This window comes from Excalfactoria chinensis, chromosome 10, assembly GCF_039878825.1.
Source record: "Excalfactoria chinensis isolate bCotChi1 chromosome 10, bCotChi1.hap2, whole genome shotgun sequence".
Lineage (NCBI taxonomy): Eukaryota > Metazoa > Chordata > Aves > Galliformes > Phasianidae > Excalfactoria > Excalfactoria chinensis.
Window position 1 is genome coordinate 3,156,005 of NC_092834.1, and position 13,065 is coordinate 3,169,069.

The 13,065-nt window shown below is 40.9% G+C and overlaps 1 protein-coding gene across 8 annotated transcripts in view; it reads right to left on the reverse strand.

The window, feature by feature from the left end:
- Positions 1–13,065, reverse strand: part of MEF2A (myocyte enhancer factor 2A) — a 76,567-nt gene that overhangs the window by 8,899 nt on the left and 54,603 nt on the right. For 6 of the 8 annotated variants that reach the window (XM_072345090.1, XM_072345093.1, XM_072345096.1 and 3 more), the window contains 2 exons: positions 3,843–4,033; positions 2,299–2,322 (listed from right to left, as the gene is read on the reverse strand). In XM_072345090.1, the coding sequence (XP_072201191.1) occupies positions 2,299–2,322; positions 3,843–4,033 (215 nt within the window). The remainder of the gene's footprint in view (positions 1–2,298; positions 2,323–3,842; positions 4,034–13,065) is intronic. The other 2 variants (XM_072345095.1, XM_072345094.1) reach the window with 1 other exon arrangement.

The following is a 13,065-nucleotide window of genomic DNA, read 5'->3' on the forward strand; positions in this document are numbered from 1 at the left end:
TTTAAGCAAGAGATGCTTCATTTTACTGACATAACACCTAACTTCCCTTTCCTTGCACTCCATATTTCCACATTCTCAAACAAGCATTCCCCATTAAGGGAGCTGGAGTTCACATTGCTTCATACATTTTTAAGGCAATCCCTCCTGTATCCCTAAAAAAAAAAAATGTATCTGCAGCAGCAATAGTGGGATTTTTGTCTCTTTGGTAGTGTTTCACTTCCCAGCTTTAGACAGTACACTGCAGCTACCATACTAAATGCAGTGGCTGCCATGCTGTGCCCAGCCCCAGCACTGCAGGAGGGCCACGAGCCCAGCAGCCCCCGGTTTCCAGGTCCACTTCCCAGGTTTCAAAGCCCTCAAACCACAAAGTGAGCCCCACCAATTTTCTGTGCAATTTATCCTTCTAAATCACTCAGGGACTTCTGAAAATCTCTGCTAGACTGAGTTTATCTGGCCTTAAGATACGTTATTAGAGCAGATTTTTGTCTGTCAGGAATTGACCTTTTTGCAAAGCTTTCTTGGCCGGCAGCCTATAAAGTTGGGATTACTGCATAATGGAAAAGTTAGAGGAGTACACTGGGAAACAATCCAGGCCAAAGGATTTCCCCATGGGATTTTTTGCTTTTTTGGGTGGATAATAAAGGTGGTTTTCTGAGGTGGTTTATTTCTGAATTACTCCACCGCACAAAAGCACTGAGATGTATCTGGATGTATCCAGCACTAGTTGCTATTGGAGAGTCAGCCCATTGCTTAAGCTGTGCACAGGACAGGGGGACAGGCAGAGCTGGATACCTCTGCTTCACCCTACACTACCACACTCTCTGCTTTCCATGTTCCATGTTCGTTTCCAAGCAGACCAAATACGTGCTCACAGCTGCGATGCAGAACTGTTGTCTGGCACTACATCGGCATCAGAAAGGAGCACAATAAGAGTGATCCCCTTACAGGTGCTCTACAGACTGCCAAGAGCTTGCAAGGAAAGCAATTCTGCTTCTCCTCTGTGCCCCCCCCCACCCAGCAGCCCTCGGCACAGCCGCTAGAGGGCCCGCTCTCCATGCAGCATCCGAACAGCAGCCCTCCTCAGAGTGCCTCGTTTCACATCGCAAGGGGTGCAGCAGTTCTAGCAGGAGAATGTCTTAATTCAGTTGCTTTTGCACAATTCCGATTTCTGACATTTATGCAATACTATTTTGATGAAGTGTTCCTATGTTGAATTAAACTCTTTCTCTCTTTCTCTTGCACTGGAAACTGACACTCCTCACAAAGGTGAGAAGATGGTGAGGAACTGCTCTGCTAGCAAGGCAGCCCAATGAACTTATCAACTATCACACTGGATTTCAAAAACACATTTCCCCTACTTCTGTATATCTATTGCTAGGGTAAAAATCAGTCAAAAGCATGCAGATATTAAGGAACGTATCTACGTCACTACGTTTTCCATGCTTTCATGCAATTAGAGCCTCCTGTTAGCAACAGGTCCATGTTGGAAACCAGATCAAGTCACGCACTATGCGGGTCCTGGTGGATCTTTAGGACTGCACTGTGATGCAGCCCCTCCTGCACGGTTTGTGCCGCTGAACAATTTGCAAATTGCTCTAAAAATAAGTTCTGGATTATTGTGGCCTTACGTTCTTTTCCAGACAGAATGCCAAATGTTGAAAACTTTGGGGGAAAAAAATAGAAAAACACCAATCCCAGGAGTTTCCTTTCGAAACCAAAGTATCGTTCCACTGGAAAAAAGGTAGAATGATACGTTTTGCAATTCTCCATTCCTTTTGGTAAACAGGGAACACCCCTGTGGTTTGATAATCTCACACAGGATGAAATAATGCTCAACTCAAAAAGGTGACCTCATCAGCAGTGATATCATCCCCATGAAACAAGCAATACACGGCACGCTGGTGTGACTATCTGAAGAGCGTCAGGAGTGAAGCCACCTTCTAAAAATATCGCAATAATTTAGGGGATAAGTGGTTGTTTATGTCTCATAAAACAAAGCACATCAAACATGCTGCACACATGGACAGTTACTCTGTAAGGCTCTTTTCCAATGTTCCCTCCAAGAAAAACAGAAATCGTTTCAGGAAAAAAAAAATTTACAAATGGAAAGTGCTCAACTTTGGATGTGAATTCAACTTGAATTGGTCCGTTTTGAAGTCTGATAAACAATCGTATTACAATCTGCTACCAAGGGAACACTGGAATTATTTAAAACATGTAATGAAACTACAGTTAAACAGAACTGTAGTAAAAAGTTGCTGTCTTGCTGTGTCTCATCAAACAGGAGCCCAGACTCACCAACTCCAATTCATCCTCCTCCGTCTGTACTCAGCAAACAAGAGGGATAACACAGTTACTAACAATAGCATTGCTTTCAGAGACGAAAGAAAAAGTCACGTTTGTGCTTTACATTGTTACTCATTTCAATTAATAATGCAAATTTGCCTCCTGACTCTGAATAATACTGCTGGGCAGTACGTCACGTAACGCAGGCTGCTTAATAAGAAATACTGTACTCCAAACATATCTTGGCAAAACTAAAGCAGAAAAATTAACGAAAACAAGGAACACAACTACACATTGACATCACATGTAAGTATGCAACACAGCTGTTTCTGGCTGCGCTGATGCAATACACAGTGAGCAAAGACACCAAATATTTCTCACATACGATCACTGTGCAGCAGCAGCTCTACTGCGACACCTTCCAAATTCCTCAGAAAGACAAAAAGTATGTGGCATTCTGTGTCATTCCTGACACCAGCACAGTAAGTGGGCACTGTGCACTTCTAACGTTAGATCTGCACCAACACGATGCTCTTTTTGTACCTAGTTCTAACTATTTAAAAAACAGATTTCACTTTAAAATCCACAGTTCAGTATTCCTGAACAAACCCTCATCTTTAAGAACCGTTGCTCCAAGCATAACTATAACTTTTGTTATTTGGATTAAATTTGTATTATACATCAGGAATGCCAGTCCAAATGTGGTACCTTATAAACAAACACAAATTATTTGGAGAGCACTCCTGTTGTTTATATCCCGCTCCTCTTGGTTATGGTTTGTCCTTCCATGTACAGAACAAGAGAGAACATCCCTACTGATGTTCAAGAATTCTACGTGACAGTGAAGGACCGAAAGGATTTGGTCAGCCAAATGAAAGGAGGAATAGAGCAACTGTTCCTGACAGTCCTGTTCTGCCCTCAGAGCTGTGGTTGTGTCATGCCTGACTCAGTACTTTGTGCTATGCTAAACCCAGGCTGTGTAAACATTATTACCAACATGCCAAGCTGAATAGTATTGAAAAGGTACACAAATAGGGCCTGAGACTGATCCTCATTACCCTTTCATGTCTCCATGGAAGATGAGACACCCAGCATAGCACACTGTGCCACACAGGTTGCACTTCATACGGAACAGGAGTTTTTCTCAGACCATCATTACAACTGAAGCTATGTTTTATATCCCACAAGCATTACAACCCACAAAAAAAAGGTACAAATTTGCTTTGGGGCATGTTAATAAAGTTTGTATTACCAATAAAATGAGCTAATCCTACACAGAATACTGCATAACCCTTCTTAAAACCCACATCCTCCAAACCAGCAAAGTTCTCAGTGCCAAGTCAGTGAGACATCAAAACAAAATCCAAATCTAAATCACTAGGATTGCTCTCTTAACCATGTTTAGGTCAGACTGCTATCTTACGCTTTAAATAAAAGGCTTTTCTATTACTGTAAGCACAGTAAGCAGATGAGATAGTGTCTTCCTGTGCGTGTGGGCAAAACACGTCATTTTGACCCCAAATAAAACTAGCTACAGAACAAATGGTTTAACTTACCAGTGGTGGCATCATACCCTTGCTGGAGGGTGGGATGACAACACGGAGGTCTGGTTTGCGATTGTTCATTCCCAGATTACCTCCTCCAGGTGGAGGTGGAGACTTTGTAGGCATGACTTTGCCTAGGCCATTCCCACCGCCAGCAGTGCCAAGCAGGCTTGGTGAAGCTCGAGAATTCACAAACCCATTTCCTGCAAAACAAACATACCTTAAGACACGCACAGCTTGAGAGAAGGAGCAACAGAAAACCTTGGTGTGTGCACAACTTAACGTAATCTTTCTCTCATATAACTTCCAATATAAACTTCTCACAAGAGGAATGGTACAGAGTAACCGAACAAAAGGTACTGCGCCCAGAAGATCAATGCATAGAGTTATTACCTTAAGGGCACTGCAAAGCAGACTAAATGCTGAGAATAGCTGTTGTCAAAAACTGTTTCTAACAACATATGTTGGTTTTGGTCTTCCTTTTCTCTAGGCTGAACTTTCAAGAATGTCAGATTCTACACAGCCCCACTGCATCCCAACCCCCACTACACACAGAGCACCAACTATACAAGATTGCTGCCTCTGAGAGTAAGTCCCCATTTCTACAATGGAGTGTTCAAATGCATTTAGGATCTGCAGGATTTCGGTACCCACTCAACAATAAAATTAATTTCAAGTTGCAGTAATATATATTGTCCAGTTAGTATACTTGGTAATGATAAGAAGAACAAATTCTTTTTATTTAAATTCATTCCAAGCTCTGGGCACAGACATACGTGTGGTTTACACCCAGTGATTTATTTTACTCCTAGTGTACATGGTAAAGGAGAATTAGACAAGCCCCATCCTATGTACAAGCCCTGACTTCAACACTGCATTCTCCAGTAACTGACTGTGCTCAGCACAGTCTTGAGATTATACTCAGATCAGAAGAAATCAACACAATACTGAAACAATTTACTGCACAGTACACCATTCTCCTGTAGCAACATATTCATATTTATCAGAATTTTTTTTTTTTGCTACCATATAATAACTTTACCAGATTTATAGCAGTAACTCCCCAAACTCCTCCCTTATTCAGCTGCAAAGGAAAAACGTTAAGCGACAGGATTTTACAACAGGGAACTCTACAGTTCACGCTACAAAAGTTGTATGTGCATGCATTCATAAATACAGTTCATAACAACACTGTGTCTATTCTAATGTTCCAGTTCTGAAAGCGGTCCTTATAGTCACCGTTCAGGGGCAGTCTATTACACAAAGCTCACTGTGTGGGAAATTCTCTTCTAATAGCCTGTAGTGCCATGCTGGCATGAATTTTGTATTATTATTCTAATTTGAATAGGCCCCTATGCCCAATCCAATTTTGTTACATTAAATACATGTTAATCTAAAAGCAATTAAAATAAGAAAGATATCAGTGTCACATTGTACTTCCTTTAGTAAAATTCCTAATGCATTTCATAGCAAGGATGAAGAACAATAACTATCAGTAGGCTGGCACAACATCTAATGAAGGTGATACCAAGCGCAACTGTGTCAAGAACCCAGGGGTGAGTTCACCAGGCTGCTACCAAGGGAGCCTCTTCTGTTACCCCAGTTCTTAATACACAGGGGGAACTGTTGAATGCAGCCCTCATCTCTTCCCTGCCCGCTATCAGAAGAACCTCATATATTACTTTCATAAGTTTAGCAGTAGAAAAAGCAAAGATAAGAATAACAAAGTCCTTATGCTGATATGAAGACAGCACCGCAGAATCTGTGAGGTTGGAAAAGACCTCCAAGATCATCTAGTCCAACCATCCACCTATTGCCAGGATTTCCAACTGAACTAAAGATGTTCTGTTGAGTTTTATAGAGGCCTTTTGGAAACTAAGGTACATCTAAACATTTTTCAAGGAAACACGAAATGGTTGGAATGTACTGAGCTGAAGTTTGCAAGCGCAATCCTTGTTCACATGTCGCTAAGCAGCACATTCACAGCTTCCAAGCGAGGATTTCAAATTACAGGCTTTGTTGCTCAGTGGATTTTCTACAGTGCCAAATGCCTGACCATACATGGATGATCTGATATGTTCCTTTTTCTCAAGGCTCACAGGGTAAGGATGAGCTTTTCTAATTAGGGGCTTTCCTGAAGCACTGTTAGGGGAGACAGGGGAACCAGTTTTCTGAGAATTGTACCATGGTACTCAGAAACCAGGCAGGAAAAGAAGGGACACAACGACAGCAGCAAGAAAAAGCTTCTTGTGTCAGCATTCCTCCTCCATAACCACAGCAAAGATTTATTTCACGGTTAAAGTTTCTACGTTCTTTGACAATAACAGAATTTATTGGGATGCTTCAAGGTTAGAAATAAATTTCGGCTAAAGAGGCTGGAAAGTTTGCTTACACTGGACAATACAGAATGTAGCTAAGTGTACACCTCAATAGTAGGAGAAAATTGGCACCTTTTCACCATGGGTTAGAAGAGCCTTACAGGAGCTCCAGGCAAAAAAAAGCAGAACAACCCAACCACAGACACAGAGAAACCAAATCCACACAGAACTGGTTTATTTCCTAATTGCTGTGGCAGGTGTATGGGTTGCTTCATGTGGTAGGACATAGGAATGAAGCACAAGAGCATACAGAACAAGTACAGGACAGTTCCAATGTTATGTTTTAAAAGGTAGGTCACGCAGACAAAGAAACGGTAAAAATAGAAGTTCTGCGCTACCTCTGAGGTATCTGAAACTGTGGGACGTCTTTATTAAATAGATGCATCGATACCTATCCATTATAAATGAGAGTACACATTAGCTATGAAAAGCCCATACCACATCAGGTCACAAGGCAAACCTCCCCAATGGACTGAGCAGAAGCTAAGCAGATCAGGAAAAAGATGCAAGCGAAATTATTTGAAGTCAGCTACACTTATATCTAACTATATCTAACACATTGTTACGGCAGCCTCCATTTTATAGAGGGTGACAGTGCATTTAGAGACCTTATGGTACTAAAAAAGTAAAGTTGGTGCTTTAATCTAATAATAAATAGAATGCTATCGCTCAGTATGCTGCCAGTACTATTGCATGCAATGCTGTGGTGCTCCACATTGCACTTCAAACTTCAGAACAATAACTCTCTTAGGAACAATGGAGCTCTGTACCACATTTCGGTCAAGCCTGTAACTCCATTTCCTGTCCTCTGTTTTCAAGTATTTTGGTAGCTCATGTGTTAAATCTGGACAGTGTCTTTCTTCCACACCCAATACAGTCATTTCCTGCAACCCTTATTACAAGGCTCTGCCAATCCTTCAGAAACATTTCATGCTTTTAACAGTGCTGTCAAAAACAACAAACTCTGTGCCATTGCCTCCTCTGGGCAGTCTCACTCGAGCAGCAGGGCAGAGTCCAGCATTTGTTCTGTCAATTGGCTGAGCACTTTTTAAAAACAGAAAACAAGCCTTTAGAAAAAATACGTATTAAGAATGGGGAAAAATGGCAGAAGTGTTCAACAGTGCGGGTATTGACCTGGGAGAAGCATTTTGTTAAAGGTTCTGTTCCTTCTTTTTAGCAAACACTGAAGTATTCACACCCATAACCTGAAGAACCAGATGCTGGGGCTGCAAGACTGCAGAATATTCATTTCTCATATGAGACTTTAAGCACTTTTTTGCTGTTAAAAATCTAGAAAGAAAATTAAATTACAAGCTGAGAGTGAGGGGATAAGGAAAAGCACAGCATTTCTTGGAATAAGGTCAGGAGCCAGAAAACGATAACCATTACAGGATGATGCAACTCGGCACTGCGCCAAACTGAGACTGTAATACCCCCAGAAATTCGGCTCACTATTTTGTATCATGCAGGAATTTTATCTACCATATCCAATATACACCGTCCCCAAAGACAGGTATTTCAAATTTAAAAACACCGAACTGAAAAATGGAAGCAGAATATACATCCCTGTGCAAGCGTAAATTCAGACTACTGCTTTTATTTCCATGGTAAGAGTTTTATTTAACTGATCTTTTAAACACAACTACAAGCACATTTTCAAGACACGTACTTGGAAAACAGACAGCAATGCAAAGATGAGCTCTCAGTTCTAGAAATCATTTTAAACAAACGTTAAGATTCACACTTCACTGAACTGCTGTGATAATAAGCATGGCCGTTGTCCATGAGCCCACTTCTTGCTTAGCTTTCTTTTCTAAGCCTAAGTTTTAAAATCCAGCTAATTCAACAGCTGAACCCCCTGCCTTCAGAAACATAACACAACTTAATCTCATTTATAGTCCTCCAGCTCAAGATGAAGCATTCAATTACACGAGCCAGACTCATATATCACTGTATAAATCACATCAGCTGAGACAATGAACACACGTGGCTGGAAAGCACTCCATGTTCTTATTAATACTCAAGGAATAAATTACAGTGGTTGATGCCATTAATCTTTTTTTGTGGTTCACCTCTGGAGAAACTAAATGGCTGCACATAGTTCTGAAAAACAACCATGGACAAGGAGTTAAATAACGTCAGATTAAGCAAGAATAAAAATGGTAGCAAATAAATAGATATGCAAGTGACATCATGTAATCTGACAAAAGTCACATAAATAGAAGTAAACTGAAAAGTACATTTGCAAACAGCTGAACCACTACACCTACAGAACACCAGAAAAGTGCTTATACATGAGACTTGGGCTGGGGATAGCAGTAGCTACCCAGTTTGTGTTTCTGAATATGACAGCTTTAAGTAGGAATTAAAACAACAAACAGCCTACAGCTGCAGCTCACACCATTTTCAGCTTTACACAGAATTCTCCACTGATGCCACCCTAATTTTGCAACTCCTCCTTAGTTCTTTGGGAAGGCATTTCAAGGAAGCTGAAATTAAGCTATTTCCACAGATCTTTAAAGATCAGCCCTTCAGACAATACTGTGGGTAGAATTAAAGTATTGTCAGCAGTCAGACTTTGAAACATGTAGAATTTATACTTCTAATGGCAGTACTTTAGATATTAAAATGCAGCAAAAAAAGACACACCGTATTGTCAAGGAAATGCAAGCAAAACCGAAGGGAAAAATAAAGTTTGAAAAGATTCAGCCTTAGGAAGGCCATTGGATTTTCCTTTTTCCTGAAGTTAAATGCAAGAATGAAAGAGAAATTTCAAGAATATTTAGAATTTAAATAGTCATCTTCAAGATAATGTTTGTTTATTCGGAACGCAGCAACAAAATTATAACGAGCACATTGCCTTTGTATCTAAATGTTATCCAACTGCGTGAGAAAACACAGCAGTGGGAATGAGACAGATGCCTTTTAGGTCATTTCCAAACTGCACAAGTTTACAGTTAATGAAATCAGAGTTCTGCTTTCTGAATCTGTTGATTTCTATACATCTACACAAAACCAATAAAGAACAGAGGCCCAAAACACTCTGCTTGGAACTTCTGAGGCCAGGTGCTGCGGTATCCTGGGCAAGCTGACATTATGGCAGTGCTGAGACTTGATACAGATCTGCCGCAACACTTAAATTCAGATGGGAGATTAATGATTTGTTATACACGTGGCAAACTGCACCCAGAATTGTCTTCTATGTCTTAGTAAATCAGAAATCATGGTATGATACTCTGACATTTCAGTTTTAAAAACCCATGTGTAATTCAGGGGCTGGACTGACCACATGCTGATGGGGCATTTTGCTACAACTGAAAAAAATCTAAATGCTTTCTTCTACCAGCATGTTTTTCCAAGCCCATTTCAGCCCATCTTGTAAACTGATCTAATTAGATGATGATGGATGCGTCAAACTTTGTTCTGTGCTGATAAGAGGATCTGTGCCTAGCAAAGGAGATGGCTTCAGCGAACCAGCAGGGCTGCAGTCCACTCTCAGTAGTCCTCCTCGAGCAGAGCTTGGAAGCTGCAAGCTGGAAGGGTAAACAGGCTGCTCTCAGTGTTCTTCAGGCATCCTTCAACTTCTTCCTTAGAGAAGGGTGAAACACTGACTTGTATTTACCCGGGTAACCCTGAAGATCAGAGCAAGGCAAAATATTATGCCAACACTATTGAGATTACACAGCAAGAACCAGTGTCCACTGCATTTTGCATTACTTGGCATCGCTTCCAATACAAGTTAAGAAGCGAGGAACTCTGCCCAGTGAAAGACCACCTCTGACAGATACTACCTGTCACATGAAGAGGAAGTAGAGCAGATAAAGTAATAATGTGCTCAAGGTTTACAGCTGTTTTCCTTGGGCACAGCAGTGCTAAGCTGTTTATCTGGCACAGATGACATGCTCCAAAAGTAATGCCTCCCAGTCACTTCCATGGAAGCAATAACAGACACAAAGAATGCAATAACACTACACAATAGAGCTAATAGCTACAATATGCCATTTTTCAACAGTCACCACCAGCAGCTGTGCGTTATCACCAGCAATGAACAAGAGCCTGCATACCATGCTATAAAAATCTGCACCAGTGGAGGTGACCCAGCATTGCTGTTGCCACTGCTGAAAGGCGCCACCCACCACTTCCTTGCTACATTCACTCTGTCTGGTCTCCACAAACGCTCAGCAAGTGCTGATGAATGTCAATGGGTGCCATTTTTTCCCCATGGAAGAATTCAATCACATCCTTTTGCTTCATGCCTCTTCCATGTCAGATGCCATTTTGTCACACAGCTCCTTTGCCATCTCACCAACATCTTTCTCTGACGTTGTGGGTCAATAAAACAGGAAGCATTAATTTTGGAGCAGTCCTCACATGAACTGGTGAATTTGGGTGTTAGGTAGAGGGAGAAGAACATGATTCCTTAAGGAAGAGGCTGATAGCACCAAACCCATTTAAAGCAAAACTGCTGCAAGGGTTTTTTTCAGTTAGTTGTATGCTTCTCATAGGGTGCTCTTTCATTTAGTAAGCAAAACATGAACAGAAATGTATGCATGGGAAGCTGTTTTATTATTGAAGCCTTCTGGTGTATGCTTAAGAACTGCAGCAGGACAGTCATTTGACTTAACAGACTTGTGAAAGGTCAGTCTGACTGTTTTATCCTCAAACACACAGAAATGGTCGCCCAGTCAGACAAGCCCTCGAGTTAAAAGTGAACCATTTTGCTGGCATGGCCTTTCACACTTCCCTGTCTTGATCCTCTCCTGGAAGCACGAGCCAGTTCACAGGTGTAAGCAAATTGTCAATTGCACCTCTGCATAATCCTTCCTGGTGTCATGACACCATGATCAAAGATGACACATGATCTAGGCTCGGTCTCAGTAGGGATCCAGTAGCTCACAAGACACAGCTGTTCAGGCTATTATATTCTTCAGCTGTAGTCTGAAGAAATTTAATACACCTGAAGCTACTTTGTGTCCTCAGAATCTGAAGATCAGTGAGGACATTACATAAGATAGATCTGGAAAGAAGAGAAAGTCAGTACTCAGGATGGCTCTATCTTACCCACTCCTTCTGATGACAAAATTGTAAAAGGAAAGATAATTTCCCAGATGAACTGGATTCACAAACCACATTACTGACTGGAAGGGCTACTTCACTGACAAAGACACTTGTAACAAGATATCATGTCCCTGCATTATAAAGGCTCTCCAGTTCCAACAGCTCCTTCAAAAACATCCATTGCTGGAAAGTCCTTCAGAAGCTCACCATAGTTCAAAGGTATCAGGGTTTCTTAGGCATGTAGCCCAGGCAACAAAGGCCACAATCCTATCTGGTCACTTCAGTATTTTGCATGGTTTAGTTTAATGCCTCACAAGAAAGGTGTGGGAGCAGAAATTAGAACTGGGCTAACACTGGCACTTATTTTAAGCTATTCCAATTCTTACAGTCATCAAGAATAGGACAAATTCAATAGCACTGAACTCTGCTGGCAAATTCCACCAAATCTTCTGGAACACAGTAAGGTAGACAACATCCCTGTGATAAACATGAAGGTGATCAGTCCGTCAAGTGTCTTTTTAGTTTTAGGTCAAAGAATTTCTCCCCCACATTTGGATACTCAGAGCAAGTGACAATCCACTTTGGCTAACAGAAATGACAGACTTTGGGAAAGAATGATACGGACATGCAGCATGCGTTCAAGCCAAGATAATGTTGATAACAAACAGCAAACTGTACACAGCCTGGGGACATGGGACTCTTGAAACGTATTAGATGTCCATCATAAAGTGAACAGGGTTAGTGATGACTACTGGTAATACCATCATGAAAATTCTACCTGCAAAATACCTAATTAACAACAAAAATCTTTGCTCAAAAGCAAAGACTCAAAATGTAGGATCTTTTTCCTTCTCTCAAAATTGATACGCCAGTTAAGTGAAAAGGATCTGCTGAAGTTTTCATATGGTGGGTTAACTTCAAAAAAAAAAAACCCTCTAAAAATGTACAACAGATTTCTCAGAGTTATGACAGCTGCATGCAAAGCGATCACAAAATTTTCTGTTCTAAACATAAAAAGCCACCTACCAATCTTCGCTACAACACAGATATTTTTGTTCATCAGAAAAAGTTACTTTCCACAGAAGAACTGTTGTCGGCAGATTGACTGTTAAAGTAAATCATCTATTCTAATCAAGATGCATAGGATATGAGGGGAAAAAAATTCCTCATGTGAATTAAATGAGCCATTTTATGCAAGATTTTACCATGAACTACTTCCCAAGATAACCTCTACTTGTTTTTCACCCAGAGACATAAGCGTGTAAGCATCTTTCAATTAAAAGAGAGCATAATCAAACGCTCAAAACTTCCTAATGGTGACTCAGAGCTGTTCTCCCCTTTGTTTCAGTCATTGAATCACTGAGGCTGGAAAGATTTCCAAGATCATTTGGAGCAACTGTTTGTAGAGAGTATCGGGAAATGTACTATGAGTACCACATCTTGGTCTTTGGCATCTCTGTAGAGAGCTGAAAAATTAAGACGACCTTTCACAAAGTGCATCTATAGGAGAAATCTCCACTCTTGGCAAGTATAAATGGGGGGAAAAAATGGAGCTAAAAAAAATGAAATACATTTTGCTTATACAGTAAATATAACAACAACCTAGAACCACTGTTTTTGGCAAATATCAACTTGAAGTATACTCCTAATAAGCAGCAGCCAAGACTCAGTCTACTTATGCACGCTTTCTCAATTTTGTTTGCACCTGAGAAGGTAACTGTGCACCTGACAGTAGTTGAAAGAAGTCATGCCACATTCTGGCAGACCATGGAGCTCCAACAACTTTACAGACCCTGTAA